Genomic DNA, 25857 nt, shown 5'->3' on the forward strand with positions numbered 1-25857 from the left:
TTTTGAAACTAATGATTTATTTATTTAAAATAAGTGGGAGTTTTAAAGAAAAACAATTTGCCCTGGCAACAAAATACAAGGACAATTAATCACTAACTTTGGAAACTGAAGTGTAAACAGAAGATGAGATCATGGCTTTGTTATTTATTCCTCTTGTCTGCAGATACTAGCCGAACTCACACCAGCTTATTTCTGTAGAACACGCCTATCTACGCCCAGCTGAAATGTCACTTCCTTGAATATCACAGCTGGCTGATTTTGGTTAGTTGAGTTTTCCAGATAGCTGAAGTTTCATCTACCTATAAGTAAAAGGGTTTTTTTGTTTGTTTGTTTGTTTTTTTTTTTAGGTGTAATGCTTTAAAATTGCTTTCTACAAATCCCTGCTCTTTTGGGTAAAACATGCTAACATTTCTTGGTTATCCAGGGAAAGGGATATAAACTTCGACCATCTTGAGGATGTTGGTTGTGTGATATTGCTCATCCTGCATTGAACATCTCCCAAATATAATGCCTTGGCAATTTGTAGGTATTCTCTGTGTAACACTTTATTTCCTGTCTTTATGTCAGCCTATTAACTTAAATATGTTGTAAAATAGAAACCAGTTAAGGTACTTTTGTTAGAATTTAGTAAAAAGAAGACAAAGTAGTTTTAAAGTAAGGGTCTGGGAAAAGGATTATTCTGTGAGTGACAGCATGAACTGAAATGCATTATCTTTGTGACCTCTGCTTTGGAATAATGTCAGGTGTATGCACCTGGCATTTGGAAGTCCTGGCCCTATTCTTGACACTTGATAAGCTGCTTTATGGGGATCCACTCTCTAGCTCTTTGTTATCCAGCTGGTAAAACAGTGGTTTAAGTGAGTTCTAGGCTCCCCTTTAATTTTAATCTACTGGTTTTCTGACAAGTCTTCATATCCATGCATTAAATAAACCAATTAGAAGAGAAGTCAGTGAGCAGGAATTTCAACACATATTGTTACTGAAGAGCTTGATGGGCTTGAACTTGTCTGTGGTCTATAATCATGTAATACAAAATCAATAACCAATGAATAGTCATGCCTTGAGCATGAACACTTCTGGAAACAGAAGTTTCCTTCCTGTTATTGGTCATTCTCAAGGTCTCTTGGGCACTACAGTACCTGTAGCATGCACACTTTCCAGTGAAACTATTCAGAAATAATTTATATTGGGGGAGATCTAATGAAGTTCTGTGATAAGTAAGCTTCCTCATTGTAATTTCAGGCTTAAGGATCTTTTTGTGATTGCAGATGAACAGTCATCACCTGCAGAGCCACCCTCTTCCAGCAATCAGGTAAGGTCTTGCCCTGCTGGACCCATGGGAAAATCTGAACCACATCCGTCTTTAGAAGCAGGGGAGGGAAGGTCAGTAGCCTGAAGCCCCAGGAATTTAGCCAGCGGCCAGACCAGAATAGAGTTCTGGAATATCAGAGCTCTATCTGGACATATAAGAGTTATTTCAATCCCCCCCTTTCGGGGGGGAGGGGCAGAGATGGGAAGTAACTCGCTCACAGTTGGAGAGATAACCACAAGCATTTCCTGGTATCAGTTTTGTTTTTGGAACAAAACTATTCTGACCCTGGAGAAAGGAACTCACCAACTCCGAGAATACATGACAAAAGACACAGACACTTTGCCAAACAACTTTTCTGACTCTAGGGCCTCTTGACACCTTATCTTGGGTATATGGACTGTCTCTCAGAGAGGATGTGGCTCAGTGACAGCTCCAGCCATAATCTAAACACAGGGGTCACTGGTTGTAGTTAATATTTGTGGCCCCTGCTATGAATTGTAAAATTCTACAAGAATAATTTACCTCTGAGTAGACTGAGGCATAGGATTGAGCTTAGACTTCTGTTTGTACTATTCCATTTATAGAATTATCATATTAACATGAGGGAGGGAAGTAGTTTATCAAATGAAGATGAAAAATTCATAATAATAGAGAACAATCTGGTTAGAAAATCACAGACTCTTCATTTCTCTATTTCTTATTTTTTAAAAGATTTTTAAAAGATTTATTTAATTAATTTATTTACTTATGCATTCAAAGCCTGCGGTGTAGGCCAGAGGTGCAGGGGGTGAGAGGATTCACCAGAGACAGAGTGGGGAACAGAACAGACAAAACTACTGAAATACACTGCTGAGGGGAGCAGCAGGTGAGATAGGAGAGGTCTGCTATGCCATGTTGGTTATCTCCCTGGCCAGGGATCGAACTCTGGCTGCAGTGGCTGATAATAGCTTGATAGCGCTGAGACTTTAACCCCTGTGTCACGAGGGAGGCCCCCTCTTTATTTCTGATTATGGGCAACCATGTCTCTTCCTGTTATTAAGGGCACCACCACTGCATATCTTTCATTTGTTTTCTTTCAACTGAATTAAACAAATATTTATATACCAAGTTCTATTTCCCCTATAGCAAGAACATGCCAAAAATCACTCATTTGTTGCCTGCCCTGGGAATGTGAAATGTAGCAGGAGAATAAGTAATGAATTTTGTGTATGTTAGGGTATTGTTAGGGCATAGCTATTGTATTAACACATGTGAAGCCCCAGGGGTTTAAAGAAGGGAAAAATTGCATCCATCTGAGATGAGTCAGAAAACATCAGGAAGGAGAGAATGTTCTTGTACTGGGGGTTGAAAGATGTATCAGATTTAGATAGGTAGAATTAGGTAGAGCATTGAAGGTAATAGTGAGTTCATAGAAGCAAGAAGGAACTGTGAAGGCCTGCAGTACCCATAGTATAAAACTCCACACACACACACCCCACCTGATATAAGAAAAGAGGCTCAATTACAGATAGGAACCTGGGAAGAGATATCTATCTAAGAATCAGTCTTTATTTTCTATGAATTTTCTATTTCAGTAGAAACAGCAGAAGTTTCTTTTTCTTTTCTTTTTTTTTTAAAGATTTATTTTTTATTTATACAAGTGCTGGGGTACAGGCCAGAGGCACGGGAGGGTGAGAGCATTCACCAGAGACAGAGCAGGGAACAGAACAGGCAGACTGACGAAACACACTGCTGAGGGGAGCAGCGGGCGAGACAGGAAATGTCTGCCACGCCATGTGGGATTCTCGCTGGCTGGCTGGAATCAAACCCGTGCTGCAGAGGCTGCAGACAGCTTCATAGCACTGCGCTCAAGCGCCTGAGCCACCAGGGAGGCCCAACAGCAGAATTTTCTATTTCAGTAGAAACTTCTTAGGTAAAGCTAAGGCAGAACAAGAAGTTGGCCAGATTTTTGTGGAGGCCAGCTATGACTGCCCTCCACATGTCCCTAAAGTCATCTCACCAGAGTTTAACAAAGGCATCACTAGCCATTGGGTCCTCAGAACAATGTCTGGAGAAGTTAGCTCAGCAGTGACTACTCTCGGTTTTATGTGAGAAACCTGAAACTCAGATAATTGAAGGAATTGGTGAAGGCCATTATCTAGCAAGTGGCTCCAGGTCAACAATTGCAGCATCCTAATTGCCTCTCTAATAACACTCAGGATCCTTTAAGGAAAGAGGCAAAGGGAGACTTATCCTACAGGGCCTAATGTTGCCAAGTCTTCTGACATATTCTCTAGGCACCTGAAGAGGTTTTCAGGGTAAATTTAGGCAGATATTCAGGAAGTATGATGGGCTGTCCTGTTGTCAGCATAATTAATTTGGGAACCACCTTTCTTAGAATCTCCTTCTTTATAGAGTTCCAAGATAAAGGCAACCACAATTAATGGGGAACTTGCTATAATATGGAAACATTCTTAGTAGGTTATATTGAATGAAAAAGGAAAAAATGCACATACTTTATAGCTATGTTTGAAACTAAGGATTGAAAATAAAAAGGGATATGAATTAAAGCCAACTGTTAACCATGGAACTATGATGAAACTAATTTTTATTTCCCTTACATTTTAATGTTTTGAAATTATTTTAAAGAAACTTAGGCTTTAGCTAGTTTTCTCTAACTTCCACCCAATGGTGTAAAATCAGTCAGTTCAAGTCAACAAAGGGAAACACAGGAGGGGCAATTAAGCCAGTCTGGAGGTTCCAGGTTGGCTTCCAGTCCTGCCCTCTCTCACACCTCCTAATTCTCTCTCCCCTTCCTCAGTGGTCTTGGTCAGGGATGGCTCATGCACTGCACCCCTCTCATTTGCTCTAGACTTTGGATCCCAACAGAGCTGAAAAGGAGATGAGAATCTCTGCTTTATTTTTTTTTTTAATAAATCTTTATTTTATTTTATTTTTAATAGAGGCATGTTTTATTTATTTATTTATTTGTTTGTTTGTTTGTTTGTTTTGTTTATACATGCACTGGGTACAGTCAGAAGCGCGGGAGGGTGAGAGAATTCACCAGAGCCAGAGCAGGGAGCAGAAAGGCAGAGTGACGAAGTACACTGCTGAGGGGAGCAGCGGGCGGCAGGAGAGGTCTGCACGCCATGTGGGACCCTCCTCTGGTGGCTGGGGAGCAGCCGGCGATCGAACCGGCGCTGCAGAGGCCATGGGCAGCTTCGCAACCCAGCGCTCAACCGCTGCGCCACCGGGGAGGCCCTCTCTGCTTTATTTCTACCCAACAATATGGTGAGAAAATTCTGAAGCACAATTAAGAAACTCAGAATAATTAAAATTCACCTATGGGGGTGTCTAGCAGGCAGGGCCTCACATCAAGGAAAAGTTTTTGCAGTTATGAAGCTCAAGAGTAAGTTAGTGGATGGGGTTTATGGTAAATGGATGAGGGGAGATGGAAGAGTTTCTTTCTCTGGAGTTCAGGTAGAATTTAGGGGAACAATGGAGAGAGAAAGGGGGGATTTGGAATTTAAGGAGGTTTGCAATAAGAACATCTTTTTCCCTTTTTTTTTATTCTTAAGAGATTCAGCTGAATTGCGTTCAGATATTTTAAGTTTTCTATTTATTTGGCTATTACCCCTTATTGAGACTAAATCTCTTTCAACATGAGTCTTCACCAATGATTAGAAGTTTAGGAAAATTCCGTAAGCTCTCTGTGTTGGAGGTTAAATTGTGCTCCGCTCCCCGCCCCCCGCCCCAACTCCTCTGAAGAGATGTTCAAGTCCTAACCTCTAGTATCACTGAGTGGGGACCTTACATGGAAATAGGTCTTGGTAGATATAATCAAGTTAAGATGACATCACATTGGATAAGAATGAACCCTAAGCCAATGACTGGTGTTCTTGTAGAAGAGGAATATTTTCTCACAGAGACCCACACAGAAGGAAGTGTGAAACCAGAGGCAGAGACTGGAGATACGTTGCCACATTCTATAGAATGTCAAGAATTGCCTATAACTACCAGAAAGCTACCAGGATGAAGGAAGGGTTCTTCTCTAGAGCTTTTAGAGGAAGGAAGGGCTCTTATCTAGAGACTTTTCAGCTCCAGAGTATCCTCTAGAGACCCGCCAACACTTTGTTTTCAGACTTCTAACCACCAGAACTGTGGGACAATAAGTTTCTGTTGTTTTAAGCCAACTATCTATAGTAATTTGTTATGATAGACCCTAGAAAGCCAATATTTACTCTGTGTATGTATATGTGTGTGTTCTCATCTGTAAATTAGTGAAATTAATAACACTTATATTACAGTACTGTTGTGAACATATGAGTTAATACATGTAAATTTTTAGAAAGGTTCCTGGCACTTAGGAAATTGGTGAGAAAAAACAGGACCACTGATTTCCAACCTGCCAACTGAGATGACACCTTTCTGAACTCCCAATTAAGGGTTCCCTAGGTTTGATGAAGAATTAAGAATCTGAATCTGTCCCTGGATACCTCTTGTTTCCAGGTTTCACAGCTTCATTTCTAATCTCACCAAAGGCATTAACCAGATTCCAGGCTGATGGCTCCCTTGCAGCCCATCTCCTCATTTGTCAGGTGGCAGGTTCTTTGATTTGATTCTTTGCATTTTACAAATGCCCTAGCAGTCCTGGGAGGTAGGAGACTTGAAAATGATATTATTCTTATTTTACAGTTATATCAGGGATCACTAGTTCTTCCATGCATGAGACAATAGAATTAAGTCTAAGAAATTCTGCATTTTCCTGTGTCAAAGGATTTCTCTAAGATGTGTGAATTTAGGTGAATGACTCAGTGACAGCTCGGGACCCAGGACTCCTGTCTCATTAGGTGTGTGCTCTGTGCTCCAAAGTTCTCCCTCACCACAAGTTCTCCAAATTGGAGCTAAAGATCATGAGAAGGAGCAAGTTATAGGCACCAGACACCAGACAAGAACCTGGAACTAGGAAAAGAAAGCATGTGTGTGTGGGGGCGGGGTATGGGGGGAGGTGTTATTTTTCAAAAACTTTTGAAAAGCAGGTAAGTAAAAATAGCACAGTAGTGGCATGGGTCTAAGGCTCAAGTTGGCTTTATTTGAGAGGGGCTGGACATTAATGTTTCAGTCCTGGTTCAAGTCCTTTGCTCATAAAATCATCATCATCATCATCATCATCATTGCATTAATAGCTATAGTAGTAGTGCAACAGGGTGGTCCCCAGGAAAGGGGGAGGTTCCCTGCCCTACCCAAGGGAGGGTGGAGCTGAGCAGGGAGAGAAGAAGCTGCAGAAGAGACTGAGGAAGGAAGGAGCAGGATGGAGCCAGGAGACCTGGAGGAGGCACATGGAGCCTAGAGACACGTGAAGAAACTGCGCTTGTCTTTTGGTCGTGGACTGGGTGACACAGATGTGGGTGAGACCCATGGGGACGTGACAATGGCAGCTTTTATCTTGATGTTGATTTTGCTCTTTTCCTTCTGGGCCTGTCTGGTTGTTTCTGACCCTTTTCTGTGGGTCCCCACTGGAAGATGCTTTAGACTTGTGGCAGGCTTTGGGGCCTTGCTCTGCACCATTCCCATATGGATGGACTTTTACCCACGAGGGGATGGGTAACTTTGGGTGCTTCATTTAGAAACTAGACTCTTTGCCTTACCTTTATTATTTCCTAGTTTTATTAAAGTTCCTTCCCATTAAAGTCTCCTATGTTTTGTGTTGATGCGGCGGATGGCAGAACCCATTTAGAATAGGCAGGTTTGCGGGGTTTGGGCTGCCCCTCTCCCTGTCCTATAACAGTAGCAGTAATGGTAAGAGTAGAAGTAACCCCCTCCCCCTCTCCCCATGGAACTTTCCAGTTGACTGGGTAACTGGGTATTTTCACCTTTTAAATCTTACTTGCCTCTGTTGTCAGTCCTATACTAAATATGCATTAAGCAGACATTCACAATTCTGGGTCCAGAGAGGTGACATGAGCTCCCAACACCACATAGCCAAAAAATAGCAGAAAAAATTCAGATGTACTCACTTCCAGCCCTGGTTCAGTAATTGGAATCAGAGACCCATAGAAGGTCAGAGATGGGGAGGACATCAAACCATCGAATTTATCTCTTTCTTTTCTTAGATGGGGGAACTGAGGCTCAGGAAAGTGAAGTAACTGGTTAAAAGTCCAAGTCAGGTAATGGCAGAGTCAAGGTCAGCGCTCGGGTGTACTGATATTTCAGAAGAGTGTTTTTACTTATTTGCTAATCAGAGTGAAAACCTCCTAACAGAGTTGGATGAGCCCCTTTATATACTTGTATATATAAAGCTGGGGCCATTAACAATGTGGGGGCCTAAAAAGCAGCTGGCAGGTCCTTAAAGTCCAGGAGTCCCACTGTTCCTGGAAGGACTGCCCTTGTGCCCTAGCGAGGGCCCTGAACAGAAACAGGGATGGTCTCTAGGCAGCAGGAACACAGGGAAAAGAAAACTGGCTGGGAGGGTCTCTGAGAGCCTGGGAAATAGGCATCCCGCAGGTGGGAAACTGGCAGTGCCCACCGTCCCAGCAGGCTGGGGCTGGCTGTGGGGGTGGGGCTGGGAGCACTTGGGAATGGTGACTGGGAATGAAGATGGGGGAACGATTCACTCTCCTTGGCTGGAGAATGACTCCCCACCCCACCCTTCTTTCATTCACATGCAAATCCCCTTGGGGACTGGGAGGCTGGGCCCCTAACAGTTCTGGACTAAAAAAAACAAAGCCTTGCTGTGTTCTTCTGCAGCTGGGCAGCCCGGCTGAAGGTGTGCTAAGACTGGAGGGGGAGTTGGGGCTGCAGAGGTGGCCAGGCTAGGCGGTGAGAACAGTGATTAGGGAAGTGGTGTGTTGAGAAGAGAGGCGATACAGGCTGCTTCCAGGAATGTGGTGCTGGCGCCTTCCTCTGCTCTGCCCAGGAGCCTCTCCCCAGCCCCAATACACATCCTTAACTCTTCCCCTGGAAATTCTAGGAGGGTGCTGGAATAGAGGAAAAATGGTAGGGTCTGTCACCTCTCCCCCACTCAGCTGTCCTGAGCCACTTTACCTCCCCAAGCATGAGCTTAGACCAGCTTAAAAGGCCTATTTGCCAACTTTTCAAGGATTTTACCACCCTGTTGTTATACACAGCTGTCATTAAAAATTGTTTCATAAACTTACAATTAAATAAATTATATTAAAAGCAAATTCTAGAAAACTCATCACCTCCTAACTAATTTAGCATTTTACTTTTATCCATGTTGAGATCATTAGTGTCTAGTACAGCTGAGTGGTAAATGGTGTGACCTCTATTCTACCCTTCTTCCCGGTACACCCCAGTCCAGATCCTGTTGTTCATCATTGACTAGCACACTTCTGTCTTTAGTCTTTTTTTTTTCATAAACACACTGTCCTCTAAGGGCCAGGCAAGCAAATGAAAGCAGCCCGTGAATCCTGCCACACTGACTATCAGCATTAGCAAACCTTGCCCAGTCCCCGGGGTCTGGCAGCAACTTTCTTGCCCCCTACCTGGACCTGCTCCTCTCTGTCTTACTCTCCCATCTCTGGACCTCTCATTGCAGTCAAATGGCCATGTCCACCTTCCTCCTGTGGTTGTTTAAACACCCCAGGCACTTGCCCACCTTTGGGCCTTTGCACTGGTTGGGACGATTTTGCTGGTTGGGACGATTTTCCTCCAGAGACCACACAGTTAACTTTCTCATGTATTTCAAGTCATTGCTCACATGTCCTTCTCTAAATGAGAACTACCCTGACTAACATATTTAAGTTATACTCCCCAACCCTGATACACATAGACATGTTTTACCCTGCTCTGTTTCATTTCTATACCCATCACCTTATTACTCTATAATTTGCTTATGATTTATATTTAGTGTTTTTTGTCTGTTTTCCCCAGTGTAATGTAAGCACACTGCTGGCAGGGATTTCTGTTTGTGTTAATTGTTGCTGTACCCCAAGCTCTAATAAATAATTGGCATTCGATGAATAATGCTGCCTATTTGAATAAGTTGAATAAATGAATGTTCATTTAAATATAATTGGTATATATCGAACTTGAAATATTCTCACTATAGTGGAAATGAATGTTAAATTGAGCGTGAATACAGGAATGCCTCTCCTGTCCTCTCTGAGCACACCAAAGTGGATCCACACTCTGCAGTGCTATACCTCACACTCATTCACACTCAACCACATTCTCTACCCTAGTTCTGGGAACTTCCTTCTGCTTTATTCACTCCTAGCCATGCTATTTGTACTTCTTGCATAAAATTTGCTTTTGTCACACTTTTCTGAAGCTCATTTTCATTTCTGTATTCTGAATCAGCTCGAATTGCTGTTTGGGACATGGTGTCTCTAACTGGAGGGATTGTTCTGGGAACTACAATTAAAGTTCATGAGAAATATTTATCCATTTCTCTTTTCCTTCAGGGGCCAAGGCCTCTGTCCACTCCCAGAGAATGAACAGAGCTGTTGCTGTGGCTGGAGTCAGTCACAGTCTGAAGGTCGAGGACACGGCCTAAGTAAACACAAAATGTTCAGGGAAATTAGGAGCGGGGTCAGCAGAGGCAGCTTGGAAGCTGGACCTCAGGAAGACTTAACCCCCAATTCCTCACTAGGATGCAACTAGTCCAAGGAGCCCTGGGAAAAGGAGCGCTGCAAAGGGAGTTGTAGACCATCAGAAGTGGGAGAGCTCAGAGAGGTCAGATAATCCAATTTCCTCATTGTGCAGATGAGGAAACTGAGGCACAGAGCAGAGGTGACTTGCCCTTTCCTTTCAGCACACTGCCAAGAAGTATGCTTGCTGCTGGAATAAGACCCAGCCATGGGCCTAGAGCACGTGGGGCTGACAGTAGAGTGAATGACCTTGAGTTCATCATTCAAGTTTGCACACCACAGACAGATAAATTGAGTGCCTTCCCAAGCTTCATAGTTTAGCTTCCACTTCCTATTATTTTTGTGAAATATTTTCCCTCCTCGAGTTAGGATAAAGGGGGCCTTCCTGGTGGTGCAAGGGGTTAAGCACAGCACTATGAAGCTAGCCGCTGCCTCTGCAGCACCAGTAAGATCCCTGACCAGGGACTACCCACATGGTGCAGCAGACTGCTCCTGTCTTACCCGCTGCTCCCCTCAGAAGTCAATCCCCCTGTTCTGCTCTCCACTCTGTCTCTGGTGAATCCTCTCACCTCCCCCCCCACCCCCACCCCTACCTCTGGCCTGTACTCCAGTTCTTGTATGCATAAATAAATAAATCTTAAAAAAAAATCAAGTTAGGATAAAGGAAAGATTCTTTGAAACAAAAGATAGACAACAAGGACCCTTTAAGTTCCCTCCAGGGCCCTCCATAGGGAGTGATGTCTTAGTGATAAGACATTACTCCTTGATAAAGACATCTATCAAGGTCACTTTCAGAAGAAAACCTGTTCTGTGAAGGGCCAAATGGGGACACAGAAGCATGGCATAGGGAGTTAGAAGGCCAGAATGGAAACCTGACCTTGCTATGGAGACTGGAACACTCAATCTCTGTATGCTTCAATTTCTTTTCTCTAAAGTAGGTGTAATAATCACTGTCCTTTTTCCATGAAGATCATATGAGGCAATAGATTATAAACCCTCATAAATTTGTGTTATTACTACATAAAAACATGGGAGAAATAAGCAATTTCCTGCATCTGAAGTTATTTTAAAGCACTTTTCCATAAATTACCTTAAAAATGACATGAGCAAGGTCATGTATAATCAGTTAGTGATGGAATCAGAGTAGATGAGAAAAATGACATTCATGGAGCATCCAGTGATCCCTGTAGGCACTTAATCTCCTGCTGTTGACATTATTACCACTAGAATAGTATTTGTTGAGCTAAAGCATTCCCTTCACTTGGCAGTCACAGTAAGTCCATGCGGGGCATTATTATTATTCCCAATTTACAGTGAGGACAGGACTTGAGCCCTGTCCTCTGACTGACTCTAAAGTCTCATCTCTGAACTCTTCAACACGGTTGATTCCATTTACAGCATTGCTTCATTGCAGTCCTCTTGCAAACTGTGAGGAAGGTACTGGATCATTATGAATTTTTTTAACTGGTGATAAAACTAATGCTGAGGAAGATGAAGATGCTTAGGGAGTTGACTGCATTGATGAATTCCTATTTACTCATCAAGAGTTATCTCAAACATCAACTATTTCTGAAGCCTTTCCTGACCACTAAGACATACCCTCAACCTACATACCCCTCATATTGCTTGTGTTACTGTGTGCAATGCTTATTTATTACTTGTCTCACAACACGCTATGAAAATGTGAACTCCTTGAGGGCAGGACGCAGTCTTTGGTGCAATGTCTAGTTCATGTCGATTTTTTTTTTTTTTTTTTTTTTTTTTTTTTTATAGAGGCATGTTTATTTATTTATTTATTTGTTTGTTTGTTCTGTTTACACATGCACTGGGTACAGTCAGAAGCGCGGGATGGTGAGAGAATTCACCAGAGCCAGAACAGGGAGCAGAGCAGGCAGAAGAACCGAAGTACACTGCTGAGGGGAGCAGCGGGCGGCAGGAGAGGTCTGCGCGCCATGTGGGACCCTCCTCCGGTGGCCGGGGAGCAGCCGGGGATCGAACCGGCACTGCAGAGGCTGCAGGCAGCTTCGCAACCCAGCGCTCAACCGCTGCGCCACCGGGGAGGCCCTCATGTCGATTTTTAATAGGGTTCTTGGATTTCATTCCATAGACAATTGTGTAGAGGGGGCACTGAAAGATTTTGAGAGTGACACAATCAATGCAATGTTTTAAGAAATTCTCTCTGGACATGGGTAGAGATTGGCAGCTGGTAGACAATTAGGACACTAATGCCATAGATTGGATGAGAGTATAAAGAATTGGAACTAATGGGCTAACAGCGGAAAGGAAGGAAGAAATGTTCATTTCATCAAAGAAGTAGGATCAACAGAACAGGGGTTTTATGTCATGTGAGCATTTAACAGATGCCAATTGAGCTATGTTCATCCAACATGAGAAATACAAAAAAGAGAGAGAATAAAAATTCAACTTAGGTTTTTATTGTCTCCTTTTCCCAGGAACAGATGCCATGAAATGAATTTGAAAAGATATGTGAATCTGCTGTTCTCTCAGCGATCCTGGTTGCTAAGTACTTTTTCCAGATCATTTTACTTTATTCTCTCACTGAATGAAAAAACAGATGAAAAAACAGAATATTGGAGAGGGGTGCTTAGTTAACTGGAGGTGGCCTGGCATATTCATATTATTCAGGAGGAAAGGGAAGAGCTTCTTTCTCACTCATAGCCAGGAGAAGTACATAATCTGGGGGTGGTGGGAGAAGGTAAGTTGAAAAAGTGAACAGGATTCATCCATATGTGTCAGACTTCTGGGTTTGGGGGTTCAGAGGTCAGAGTGCTAGCCTTGTCCCTACCTTCAGTTTCCTTATCAGTGCAAGGGAGACATAAGCAAAACTCAAGATGTATCCCTGCAAGGTGACTGAGGAGGATGAGGTAGAGGGTAACCTTCAACCCAAGCAACTTCACTTCTGTCTGTTTTCTATATCTGTCCTATATGAAGATGTGTTAGAAGAAAATCTTCACTGGGGAGAAAATATTTGAAGACAGTGATAGCTGTTACATTGTGGGAAGAGATGAGTTTCCAAAGGGTCCTTACCCTTATAGGCTGTGAGTGCTTGATTCTAGGAGGGGAACTGTGCCAGGCATTCGTGGGCAATAGCACAGGCCTGTCTCCCCATGAGCAACATGTGTCAGCCAACAAGGGTGCAGCATGCTGGGAAGATTGGCCAGCTGAGGCCCCATGGCTGCTGGAAGCTCTGCAGGGAGGCCTATCCCAAAGCTTAGGATTGCATTCTGGAAGGGAGTCAGCTGTGTAAGACAAGTGGAGAATTATATCTTACCCTTCCAGCCCAACGTGTTAAAACCTTTCAAAGGAATTAGAAAAATGTATCTGAATCAGAGATGCCAGGACAGCTGGGCCCCTCTCAGGTGGGCAGCTCAGCATCTGAGTTGCCTCAGGTAGACTGACTCTTCATTAAGCTCAGAGATCATAGGCTTAATTTGGGAGCAGAGAGTTCCTAAGATTTTCTTCCATGCCAGGTCATTTGGGAGTTCGTGCCATATCTAAGATGCCAACAGGCGTTTTCCTAAATCCCAGGCAAGGTCTACAGCCACGCTGCCCTTCCAGAGGGCCTAGGTCCATTTTGCTGGGCTTTCAGGAAAGTATTTTACCACCCAGGATAGAAACTATCAAGTAATTTCAAAAATATTGCTCAGAAAGAAAGGCCATGGTTAGGGCAGATGCGTATTATAGTGAAAATGAATTACAGCTTAATTCAGTGTCAGAAGAAGTGTTCAGATTCCATTGCTGCCCTTGAAAAGTACCTTGTCATGTTTTTCCACTATGAAATGCAGCTGATGTCAGCACCTTAATCTGCTTTGCCAAGAACTCAATTTATTTAGGGCAAAGGAATGAGTTCAATCCTCTATAGCGTGTTTATCATCTTGGTAAAGGAATCCTAACAAGGTCAAACTCCGTACCTGTCTGAACAAAAAGAAAACTTGTGAGAAATGATTGTTCAGAGCCTATGAATTGAGTCACTTGGGGGTTAAGGCAGTGGGAAATCATGACAGTAAGTCACTGTCATAACTAAAGAAAAAAATCTGTAATTTCTTATGTCTTGAAGACTCTGTTTCCAATAAAATCATTGTTCTCACTGACAAAATTTCTAGATGGTTGACATGTTTGAAAGTACAGGAAAGCAGCAGTTAGGAAATTCACACCTAGCCTTGACCAAATCTCTGGAACGCACTGTCGTATTAAGTCATGTTTGTCTGGTCGTTTTCTTTCTGGCCAACATCGCTTCAGCCCAATTGTTTGAGAATGCCATGGTTTTATGACCAGCATTAGTTGGGGAAAATGGGCTGGGGGATTCCACCTAACTTAATGGTATCTATCCATAAACCATCTTATTTTCAGAGGTTCCATTAGATCCTGGAAGATATAAGTGAGCTTTTTATCAGGAAGTTCAGTTTTGGATGATGAACATTTAGGTCTCAGTGAATATCCCCTGCTTGATCCTTGTGATGCTGAGAAGTTGGCTCCACTTTTAATAAATTTATGTAAGTTGTATGTCAAGGAAAAAACAGTTAAATTTGGCTTGAAACTGACCCAGTATCCTGTCCAGAAGCAATGCTGAGCACAGTGAAACACAGCAGGCTTCTGGACAAGCTCATCTACTAGGGAAAGGTAGATCAAGAAAGGATCAGCCTATTTCCAGCACAGAAACTAGATTTTCAGTGAGATTTAAGAGGATATTAAATTTTATAGATCTTTCCAATGATTCATCTATTCATAAATTTCAATAGTGCTAAAAATCAGAGGTCAAATCAAATGCTGAAAAAAAATTACCCTAAAGATAAAAACCATTGGCTAGTCAGAGTACCCCATGAGTGTGACCTTGAATACACAAAAGACTATATCAGTTACCATAATTTTGACATATTGATAACAGGTATTTATGAAATGGAATGGTATTGCCTATTTTTTTCTATACAATAACCATAATGCAAGGAACAACAACAGAAAGAAGCTGTATGCAGTCTAGATTCCCAAACCCTTTCATCTCTTAGAGTGACCAGTTCCACCTCCTCTCATTTTCCATGTCAGTCTTTCACTGTCCTTACTCTTCCATCTCTTGCAATGACTGTTTCTAGGTTTCTTTTTTTTTTTTAAGATTTATTTATTTATACAAGAACTGGGGTACAGTCAGAGGCATGGGAGGGTGAGAGAATTCACCGGAGACAGAGTCGAGAGCAGAACAGGCAGACAGACAGAGGACACTGCTGAGTGGAGCAGCGGGCGAGGCAGGAGTGGTCTGCCTCACCATGTGGGAATCTCCCTGGCCGGCCGTACTGTAGAGGCTGTGGACAGCACAGCGCTCAACCCACTGTGCCACCGGGAGGCCCCCGGTTTATCTCTTTTTATAAGGGATCTTTTAAAAGACCTTTTGTAGCCCAAATTCTCACAGTCTCTAGCCCAAGCCAATCAAAGAGGAGCAGCATGCCATGAGCAGCGGTTCTCAAATGGGGAGATTTTGCTATTTCAGGGGTAATGGCAATGTCTGCAGACATTTTTGGTTGTGACAACTGCAGGGAGAGAGCTCCCAGCATTTAGTGAGTACATGTCAAAGATGAAACTAAAAATACCACAATTCTCAAGACAGCTTTCCGCAGCAAAAAATTAAAAATGTCAATAGTGCTGAGAATGAGAAATTGCAATGGAACACTGATTTTAAACACAAAAACCTGGTTGTAGATGGGATATTTCATGCAGACTCAATGTATATAATAAGCAACACCAAACTTTGAAAATGAGTTTAAGCTGGGTAGGCGTTCGCACGCTTCACTTACCAGATCTCATCCTCCCACCCACTTCATTGGCTATGTAAGTCCATACAGTATCGTGGGGCAGTGTGGAGCACAGCTTGTGAGTAGTGTGAGGGAACCAGAGGAGCATGGCGTTCAACATCACAAGACGTGGGTGAGGAACCTTGACAACCACTACTAGCTGTACAACCTTGGGGGGATGTTTCACCCTCTCAGGCTTTTCTTTGCCAGTGAAATGAGATAGTAGTACCTATCTTTTAGGATTGTTTTAAAGGCTGAAGGAGATTGTAAGTGTAAGATATCTTAGACATTCACTTTCTTGCTTTTGATCCAATTTGTGGTTAGTGAAAATCATTAAATTACAGATTGAGGAAAAAGGAGACTACAGCAATACTAAAAACATGCCAAGTCTACTCTGGAGTGGTTTGATGAGACCCTCTTCTAGGAAGTCAGAGAGAGGGGGACTGGATGTAGGTGCTTAGATCTTTACACCTTTTTGAGTCAGAGACAATGTTAATACGCTTGAACTCTGAGAAGTTCTCCAACCTTATCAGCTGCTCTTTTTTTTTTTTAAGATTTATTTATTAATTTATACAAGATCCAGGGTACAGACCAGATGCGCAGGAGGGTGAGAGGATTCACCAGAGACAGAGTGGGGGACAGAACAGTCAGACTGACGAAATACACTGCTGAGGGGAGCAACAGGCGAGACAGGAGAGGTCTGCTTCTCCATGTGGGTTGCTCCTAGGCTGGTAGGAATCGAACTGGCACTGCAGAGGCTATGGACAGCTTCACAGTGCTGTGCTCAACCGCCTGTGCCACCAGGGAGGCCCGGCCCCTCAGCTGCTCTTTTAAAGGAGAACTGCTTCCCATCCAAGGCCCTGCTTAGGCTTCTCTCTAAATTCTAAGGAGAATTGTTTTGATGTTGTAAGAATTTTTTATTCATTTTCTGTATGTTTTTTTTTTCTTTAAAGTTTCATTTATTTATGCATACAAGAACTGGGGTCCAGGCCAGAGGTGTAGAGGGTGAGAAGATTCACCAGATACAGAGTGGGGAAGAGAATAGGTGGATCTACTGAAATACACTGCTGAGGGGAGCAGCAGGAGAGACAGGAGAGCTCTGCCATATGGGTAGCTCCCTGGCCGTGGATCGAACTTGTGCTGCAGTGGCTGCAGTGAGCTTCGTAGTTCTGTTCTTACCTCCTTGCACCACCAAGGAGGCCCTCTTCCTTTTAAATCCACTTCTAATAATGTCCTCCTCAAGCCTTGTCCCTTGCACATGCTCTTTGCTGATAAAATTCAAACTCTTGAGCATGACATTCAAGGCCCTTCAGAATCTCACCCCAACCCAGCCTCTCAACTTGGCCTTCTAGTTTACTACTGTAACCTCTGCATTTCCCAAATACTCCATCATTTCTTAGGGAACTGGACAATGCTTTCTATGGCCTCAGCTTTGGATGTAACTATGTTTCATTCTGATTAATGTTTACTCTGGTGTCTCAGATCTTTTCTACTTGTTGAATTAAAGGTGACTTTGAAGCAGAGGTTAGTGGAAAAATTAAAAAGGAGGCCACAAGCGAAAGGGTGGTTGTGTTTGGTGAGTCACAATTTTGCTCATGTCAGTTTCCCTCATGGTCCTTTCTTGGTCTACCCACTCAGACTTACCTGGTATACAGCCCCAAGCTTCATTCATCTCTTGTGTATGTCCCTGGACTGCCACCCTGGGAGGGTGAGCACAGCATTTAACACATCTGAGCTTCCCTAGCTCCCAGTAGGGAACCTGGTCCAGTAGAGAACATAAGGGTCTCACCTTCACATAGTCATATTCACAAAGGTAGGAAGATTCCAAGTTGAAGTGCATAAAGTAAAGCTTGATGCGAAATCCCTCAGGGACAGTGATATTCCAAGTCACCTCTGAGTCGCTTGGATAGGAGTCTGGGTAGCCAGGCGACTGGATCTGGCCAAACATGTTGTTCAGCTCCACAGTGTGGGCCAAAGCCTTCGACAAGGAGAAGCACAGAATATGACAGAGAAGAAGCCACCTGAAAGACAAATGGATCTACTTACATTCAGGGACACAGGTCCTCACCGCTTAACTCAACTCACAGCAAGACACCATCCCTGTCACTGTCCTGCTGTAATTACATTTCTCCTCTGAGCCCTGCTTACACAGTCTATACTACAGGGACTAGCATACTATAGCAACCAGATGATTTCTGAGCATTCTTCCAGTTTTACTCATTTGAAGATTTAATAATAGTAATCAATGTTTCTAGCAAGTACCAGTTTTGGGATTCCAACACATATCATTTTACAGGTGAAAATGTAAATTTCCTAATTACATTTTAAGGTCAAACCCTAATGGTCAATATACACCACACCATGCATCAAATAGATTGTTCCCTGTGAGACCCGGGGACCCTGAACTCAAGCGTCTCAAACTTGGCTCATAAACTTCCCCCTTAAGTCCTATTTATTTGGCTTCCTATGTTTTGGAAATTTATCAGCTTCTCACCAGTCAATTAGTTTAAACTTTTGGATCTGGTCTATTTCTATTGCTTTCTAGCTGACCTCCCTGCTCCCCAGCCCCCACATTTTATGCCATTTAGCGATCTCCAGCCATAGTTGATATTCTAGAACACAAATGTGACCATGCTGCTCCCCTGCATCTGCACGATAAAGCATCTGCTCCCAGCATGGCTGATAAGCCTTTTCCATCTAGTGCTATCTGCTTGGCCAGCTTCATCTCAGTGCCATGCTCTGGCACATCATTCCGCCAGCATGCCGTGCTCACACATGCCTGGGCCCATTGCACATGCCCTGCTCATTCCTCACCTTCTTGTCTTATTTATTCTCCCAGTTCAGTTTCCCTGGATGTGGCGTCTCCTTCACTCTTCCAGACTCCACAGCTCCCCACAGGTGTCTCTAAAAGAGCATGCATCACACTGTCCTGCCTTAGGCACAGTCTCTGGAGTTAGATGTATTTGTGTTGAGATCCTAATGCTTGTATTCACTGGCGTGAAATCTTGGGCAATTAATCTCTCTGAGTCCCAGTTTCCTCATATGTAAAATGAGAATTAAAATCTCTAATTACAGGGCTCACATAAGTATTAGAGATGATGTGTGTACAGGACCTAGTACAGAGCCTGTAGGATAATGGATGATGAGTGAATGATGAAAGTGGAGCCAGAGTCTTATATATCCTAGAAAATCAATGCTGGGACATTATACTAATATTTTTGAATTAACAGTTACACGTTTGCTAATCGGGAAGTTGTTTCTCCCTAGGCCTAAATCTCCTGTACACAGGTGCATACATGTGCATATATGTGTACATGTGAATTTTGGAGTATGTAGACACAAGATAACTATAGCTGTATACATAGATCAGCCACCTATCTCATATAATATCTATGTAAAATGTAAATATATAAATGCAAAAAGGCCCAGGAGGACATACACCAAGCTATTAAAAACAGTTATTGCTGAAGTGGGAACATGAGTGTTCTTAATTTTATTTTTGTGCATATGAAATGCTCCAATTTGTCTAGCAGGATTTTATACTATTTTTTCAATAAAAAGAAAGTAATGAAGTTATTCAAATTTTTCTAAAGTCCCTCAATAGCAATACGTGAGATGGAACTAAGGAAACAAGATGTTTTAATTCAATATCTATTTTTTTTTTTAACCAGTCTGTGGAGGGAGAGCCTCTGAGGTAGAGAAAAAGAAGGCATGGATCTTAGCTGTCCAGTGAATTAGCAGGAAGCTGGGTCCAGAAAACTGACATTCAGGGCACAGGCAGACCCACTGTCATCTAAGGATGCTGCCAGTGCTGGGAGTTCCGGTTCAATTCTGCCTAGGGAGGGGACAGCATGGGTCTTGGATCAGAAGAACGGATACTAGTCTAGCCTTTGACTTTATTTATCTGACCCATCTTGGAGAAGTCAGTTAAGGTCTCAGTTTCTTCATCCATTAAGTGGTGATACTAATGAGTTCCCACAGGGCTGCTATCAAAGTAAGGACGGTTTGGAAAGCACACTGTTAACTGTCCAGCCCTAGGCAAATATTAGCGATGATTACTCCATCATGTTGCTTTCCCGAAAAGCAGGGGTTAGGAATGAGCTTTGGCTCCCAAATCACCCTTCCCTGCAATAGCGACACCCAGATTATGTAAAGCTGAAAGGTCAACTTTCTCCATGTCTGCTTTGTCCAGACCACAGGGAGGGGACTTTGCATGTCCTAACACTGGTTCTATCAAGGGCTGGTGGCTGACAGCCCCATCCCGCCTTGGAGGCCCAGAACTGCTTGTGGTAGACAACTGGTCAGCGTGGGAGGCAGGCTGACAAGCTTTCTGTTCTATTTTGTTTGCATCTCAAAACAGTTTCAAACATATGAAACAAATATCTCCTTTCACATAATGGGCTTGAGCATATGCTTCTTGCTTGCTTTAGGGGCTGCAAATCAAACGACTTGAAGTGGCGGCTTTCATTCCGCATCACAATCTCTGAATGTTTTTGACTTCCTCATGCACCAGGCACTGGCTGTACAATTCCCGACACCTGCTATCTATTCTCCAGCTAATCAAAAAGTTTAGCTGCATCTGTTTGAAATGTCAAAAGTAATATACAAAACTGAGATTCCATAGGCTCCAATGTAGGAGCAGACTATTGGGAAGGCTATGAATGACCGCACACTGCTCTGATGGTGGACCGAACAGCACTCTCTTTTCCTCCATGCATACCCCTCACTTCAATCTACACCACACCAACACTGTTTTTGAGAACAGGAGTTGAAAGAGATTCTGAAGATCCATTGGGCAACACCCTTCTTTGACAGATGATCAAAAGGATACCACAAGAGGTGACGTGTGATGCCCAATACCATATGGTGAATAGCTTCAACAGAAGAAGGAATAACAAAAGCTCACAGAAGAAGCTGGGTCCATGCCCATCTCATGCCCATGCATCTTGCCAAAGCAATTAATACTGTGAAAAATGATTCAAAACCCCCTTGGCTTTATGCAAAAATTAAAAAAAGATACTAATACAAATGCCCCTTCCAAACAGATTCTTGTTTAATTGGTCTGGAGTGTGAGGTCTAGTCACTGGTATTTTTAAAAGCATCACAGATGATTCTAACATGCAGCTAGGATTGAGAACTGCTGGTGTAGAGTAATAAACATAGTTTTGAGTCTGGTGGAATATAGTAAACAAAAAATCATGGACTTGGAGCCCAAGGATCCAAGTTTGAGTTGGCTTTCTCAAGATCATCAGTGTGACTATGGGTAAGATGCTTAGTTGTTTGTAATCTTCATTTCTCCATAAAGCTTAATCTCATCCAAAATCTGAAGACCCTGTGAAACAGTGTCTAAGAAAGTATTTTGAAGACTTTAAAGTGCTGCATCTCTGTGATACAAGACCCTTTAGAGATTTCTGGTGGAGTACATTCCCAGTAGTAGTTTTGCTATATAAAATTGAATTCAATACAGCCAATACTCATGGAATGCTTAATAGGAAACAGATTGTGCTAGGCCCTGGTCATGCATAGATGAAGAAGATATCAATCTTGTACCTTAAGAAACATTCAGTCTTGGAAGAGAAGATGGACAAATATTTCAAAGACAATAGAGATGTAGCTTCAAAGGATGGAGACAGCAGAAAGGAGATGCTGGGGGAGGAGCGTTTGTCAGAGGAGGTGATACTTGAATGACCAAGGTCCTCCAAGTGGAAAATAAGAGGGAAGGCTATTCCGGATTAAGGAATAAACAAACGGAGACACAGAACTGTTAATCAGTCTTGAAGTTCGATATGAGTGAGCACTGGGTGGTTGGTGACATTCTGATAGTGAACAGATCAATCAAATGTGGAAGGGTGTAAATATCTCCTAAAATTCCTCTATTTTAGGAGAAAGGAAAATGAAACTAGCTGGCAGGTGTAAAATTTACAGTGGATTTAAAATGATTGAATAGACCTTAAAGACCTGATTACTTGTTTAAACTACAGGTAATCTGAACTCAAAGGGTTAACACAGCGTGAAGCTCCTCCTTGGACCCAGAGTCAGAAAAGTTGCTAGGTGACTTTGCAGGAAAGAAACCCATAGACATCCTTTCCGATTGAGAAAAAAATCAGCGAGGAAAGAGGTATGTAGGGACTTAACACATGTGCAGAGTGTTTTCCTGTTTCTTCCGTGTTTTTAACAGCATTAACACTTGTAAGTAGTAAAAATAGTTACAGTAGTTGGGTTTTGAGACTTGCAGAGGAAAACGTATGAAGCGTGTCTAGTAAAAAGGCTCAAATAACCCTAAGCCGAGTAAGCACAGGCTGAGGACTAAGAAGCATTGAAGAGCTTAAAAACAATCCAGTCTTCAGTTCAGCACTCCAAATATCCCTTTTTTCTTTTCTTACTTTCTTTTTGTTTTTAAAATTTGTGGTGTCCCTTTAAGAGCTTTTTGGTGCAATTCATAGCCCGATTCCTGCCATCAGCTGCCTCTGATTTCAGCGAGAAATGCAGAAATTTATAGCAAACTGTAAAACGAGGACAGGTTTTTAGTTTTCTAAATTGAGGCTGACAAACTTCTGAAGGTTTAAGAAATCACAGAGCTGAGCTGTGGGAAGCTGGTTCCTTTTCCGGCCAGAACAAATAAACACACAAACACGTATCTAACTCACAAAAACGTGGGAAGAGATAAACCAACGCTCTTTGTAGAGGACAAAAATGAAAAGTCAGCTTTGTGGGCAACAGGAGGAAAGTCACATTGGCCAGCAGGCAGCACCCTGTGCGGGCAGAGGCAGAAATCTGAGCTTCTGCATCGTGAGTGGGGCAGGGTTTGCACAAAGTCTCCGTCTCAAGTTGCGCATCTGTGGAGTCTCCAGGAGGACTCCCAGCCCATATTCCCCTTTTCAGAGCCCCCAGGATTGAGGAGAAACTTGCTCAACACCACCCACCCGTGGAACATGCAGGTGAGTCTGTCCAGAGACAAGGTCAGACCCAACAGGGCTTCTTGCACTCTGGTCCCCGAAAGGGCACCTTGCCCATTTCTACCCTGGCACTCACCTCATTTTCCTGCCTGCGGTACTCCTGGCTGCCAGACCTTGGTCCCCCCAGCCTGACTTGTCTGTGAGCTTGTCCCCGGTGTGGTGTCAGCGATGCCTTATCTTTGTTCTGAGGTCCCTGTGTGTCTCTGGAATTGGCTGGCATTCTCCATTCAGGTCACGCCTTCCCCTGCCTGCAACAGATCCCCTCTCCCCCTCTCTCTCTGCCTTTTCCTCTCTCTCTCTCTCTCTCTCTCTCTCTCTCTCTCTCTCTCTCTCTCTCTTTCTCTCTCTCTCTCCTGGCTTGCTTTTACACACACTCAGAGGAACCTGACGGAACAGAATGTCTTCTTAAAAGATCTGCTCTTCCAGTCTGCTTCTTTATCCTTGTGGCTGCCTCCAGCTCTTGAAAGAGATCACTGAGAGTCAGATAAGCATTTGTATCTGTGTGTGTGTGTATGTGTGTGTACAGTGGAGGGGGACAAAGTCTAATTTTTCCCTTCAGTCTCCTTTGCCAGATGGCTATAGTTCTCTGTTCTTCTTCAGAGCACCAGTAAAAGAACACCAATTAAACAGAAGGGAAAAAAAAAAAGAACTAAGAAGGGAATACTAACATGTCCACTAGGAGAGAAAAAAAAGACCCAAACGCTGAAGCCTCAGTCCATCTGTCTGTAAATAACCGTGGTTTCCCTGCGCACAGAGCCCCTGGCTGGGGCTGCGAGGAAGCACCAGGTCCTGCAAAGGGCTAGCTGCTCTTCCCCGCTCACAAGCTATTCTTGCACTGTTTACCAAGTCAGAGTGTGCAGTGGTCTAATCCAGCCCAGAGAGCAGCGAGAAAACCCTATACCCCATGGTGAAGATAGACTGGGGCCTGTGTACGTGTCTCTACCCAGGATCTCTACACTCCGGACCTAAGCTGAGCAGAACAATAAGATATCGCTTCCTCCTTGGTGATGACCAATAACACATAAGAGAGCGGCATCTGTGCGCCAAGAATAGATTTTACTGGGAACCTTCTCTGTGCTCGGCACAGTGCCGGGCACAAATGTCATTTCTATCACTCCCACACACATTTCTATCACTCCACACACTACTGTGCACATTTTACAAATGGGAATCCTGTGGCTCAGGTCCTACACCTTGCCAAGGTTATCCAGCTCTTTACTCCCCCTCACAACTATCACTGATAGTTAATATTTACTGATCTGTCTGTCTCCAGGCAAGTGTCTGAGGAAACTCAGCCCAGAGAGCTTAAGTGACTAACTCAGCATCACACAGCTCAAAAGTAATGTGGGAAGTAGCTGAGCTCTTCGCCATTAGTAAGTCTTACAATAGTAAGACTATTCACCAATTTATCATAATGCCCATGGCATTTAAAACACATGACAGCCACAGAGAAAGTCAATCTGAAGCATTATGAGAAGAGTCCTGAGGTTGGAAATTGCATTTCTATCCAAGGCAACAAATGCGTACACTTGCACCCTCTGATAATGCAACTTTCGCCATTTGGGGAACAGTGTCTTGAATCTCTGCCGGAATTCACCTTGATCCATTTTCTCTATGTTAACCCTTACAAATGTCAGCCTTGCCAAGTCATCATGATGAGGAGTCTGTGGTTGATAATGTGGATGCAAATACAGGGGGTGAAAGAATAAGTTTGAGCCTAGGCATTGTTTTAGCAAAATGTTGCTTTCTGTTTCAGGCAGAGTAGAAAAAGCCTTTAAAAGGCCCATTAAGAAGACTTAAAGGCTCCGCAGACATCAAATAACTCTCACAAAACAACATTTTAATGATTTAAGTGTAAATGAATCAGAAACACATGGACAACATTTCCCTTGGAATGCACAAGGGTTTTAAAAATGAAGAAGAAAGAACTTGGCAGCAAACATCCTGCTCTGTGTGGATGGCCCCTGCCCGTAAAGAAGGTACCCCCCACACACACTTGGACGGCAGCTGAGCCGTCCCTTGCCTAAATTTACAGCACGCACGGGGAGATGCACAAAGGGGAGAACTTGGGTGGGGGGAAGCCATCAGCTTCTCCTTGTAAAGATTCATAAAGCAATTGAACCTTCCAGACTAATTTCCTGGCCATGTTTTTTCAAGGCTGCCAATGTTCAATAGGAGGCATTTGAAATATGTTTTAAGCCAACATTCTGCCAATATACAGCAGATCTGATAGTGTGTCCCTGGGAGTTAGCCAAGACTTAGATGGAATCTGCATGCAAACAGAAATTGTGTGGCTCAGTGGACAATCTGGGTGGAATTCAGGGTGGTTTCCCATTGGTCGGACTAGATTGGTGGTACTGCACTGTGGTTTTGATAGCAACTCCTGAGGTGTGTTGACAGAACATGGGGAGAGGGAAAAATGGAAGGGATGGTGGTCTGGGGGTACACTCAAGATAGGTAGGTTAACCTGTATATGACCTTGGATAAATGATCTATTTTAACTAGGGAGGTTAGGAGGGCATCAGTCTATCCCCCTGTAAAATCTGGGGCCTGACCTCAACTGAGATCATGGAGCACAGGTAAATGTGGTGTGAGGACTAGGGAATGGTCAGGTAGGTTGCTAATAACTTGGAAAGAGAGCCGAGGAGTCCAGAGTGGCTCTCTAATCTTGACACTTGCTTTTTCTGTGGTCATAAAAGTACTCCATCACCCAGGATTCAATCATAGCTATATAGGAAAAATAATATTTAAGGAAATTCAACTAAACTTTAACAAGTCAGACAAAAAATTTTAAAATATACACATAAGGAACTAACCGTATGCCATTTAGAATCAGAAAAGTGTAGAAGTGTGGATGTGGTCTCAGTGCCTGCAGGTTACAGTCTGAGAAAGAGATCAGAAAGCTGCTAAGAGATAAAATGCTACAGCATTCCTACAGCTAGAAGCAGACTTGGTTTATGTGTTCTACCAAAGTTATTTGTTATATGCAACTCTTGAGCTGAGACCTTCTGGAATTCCACGAATGCCTTAGGAAATGTAAAATATTTGGTCTTTGAGTTTTTGCTGGCAAAGTCTGAAATCCAGGCTTCCAATAGACTATCTATGAAACTGATATATAGTCCCCAAGATTGTGTTTTAGAATTAGTTTGGATAGTTCAACATGTTGGGGCTAGGCTGAAAAGGCTTCAGAGTCTGTC

At 43.1% G+C, this 25857-nt stretch overlaps 1 protein-coding gene across 3 annotated transcripts in view; it reads right to left on the reverse strand.

Annotated features, from left to right (window-relative positions):
- The window catches only part of MASP1 (MBL associated serine protease 1), a 66179-nt gene extending 43092 nt beyond the window's left edge, over positions 1-23087 (reverse strand). For all 3 annotated transcript variants that reach the window (XM_037525267.2, XM_037525266.2, XM_054700431.1), the window contains exons 1-2: positions 22737-23087; positions 17494-17725 (exon numbers count right to left, since the gene is read on the reverse strand). In XM_037525267.2, coding sequence (XP_037381164.1) covers positions 17494-17725; positions 22737-22741 — 237 coding nt within the window. In that variant the 5' untranslated portion in view covers positions 22742-23087. The remainder of the gene's footprint in view (positions 1-17493; positions 17726-22736) is intronic.
- Positions 23088-25857: the final 2770 nt, after the last annotated feature.

The sequence above is a fragment of the Talpa occidentalis genome, unplaced genomic scaffold (genome assembly GCF_014898055.3).
Source record: "Talpa occidentalis isolate TD23 unplaced genomic scaffold, MPIMG_talOcc4v2.1 talOcc4.4, whole genome shotgun sequence".
NCBI classification, from domain to species: Eukaryota; Metazoa; Chordata; class Mammalia; order Eulipotyphla; family Talpidae; genus Talpa; species Talpa occidentalis.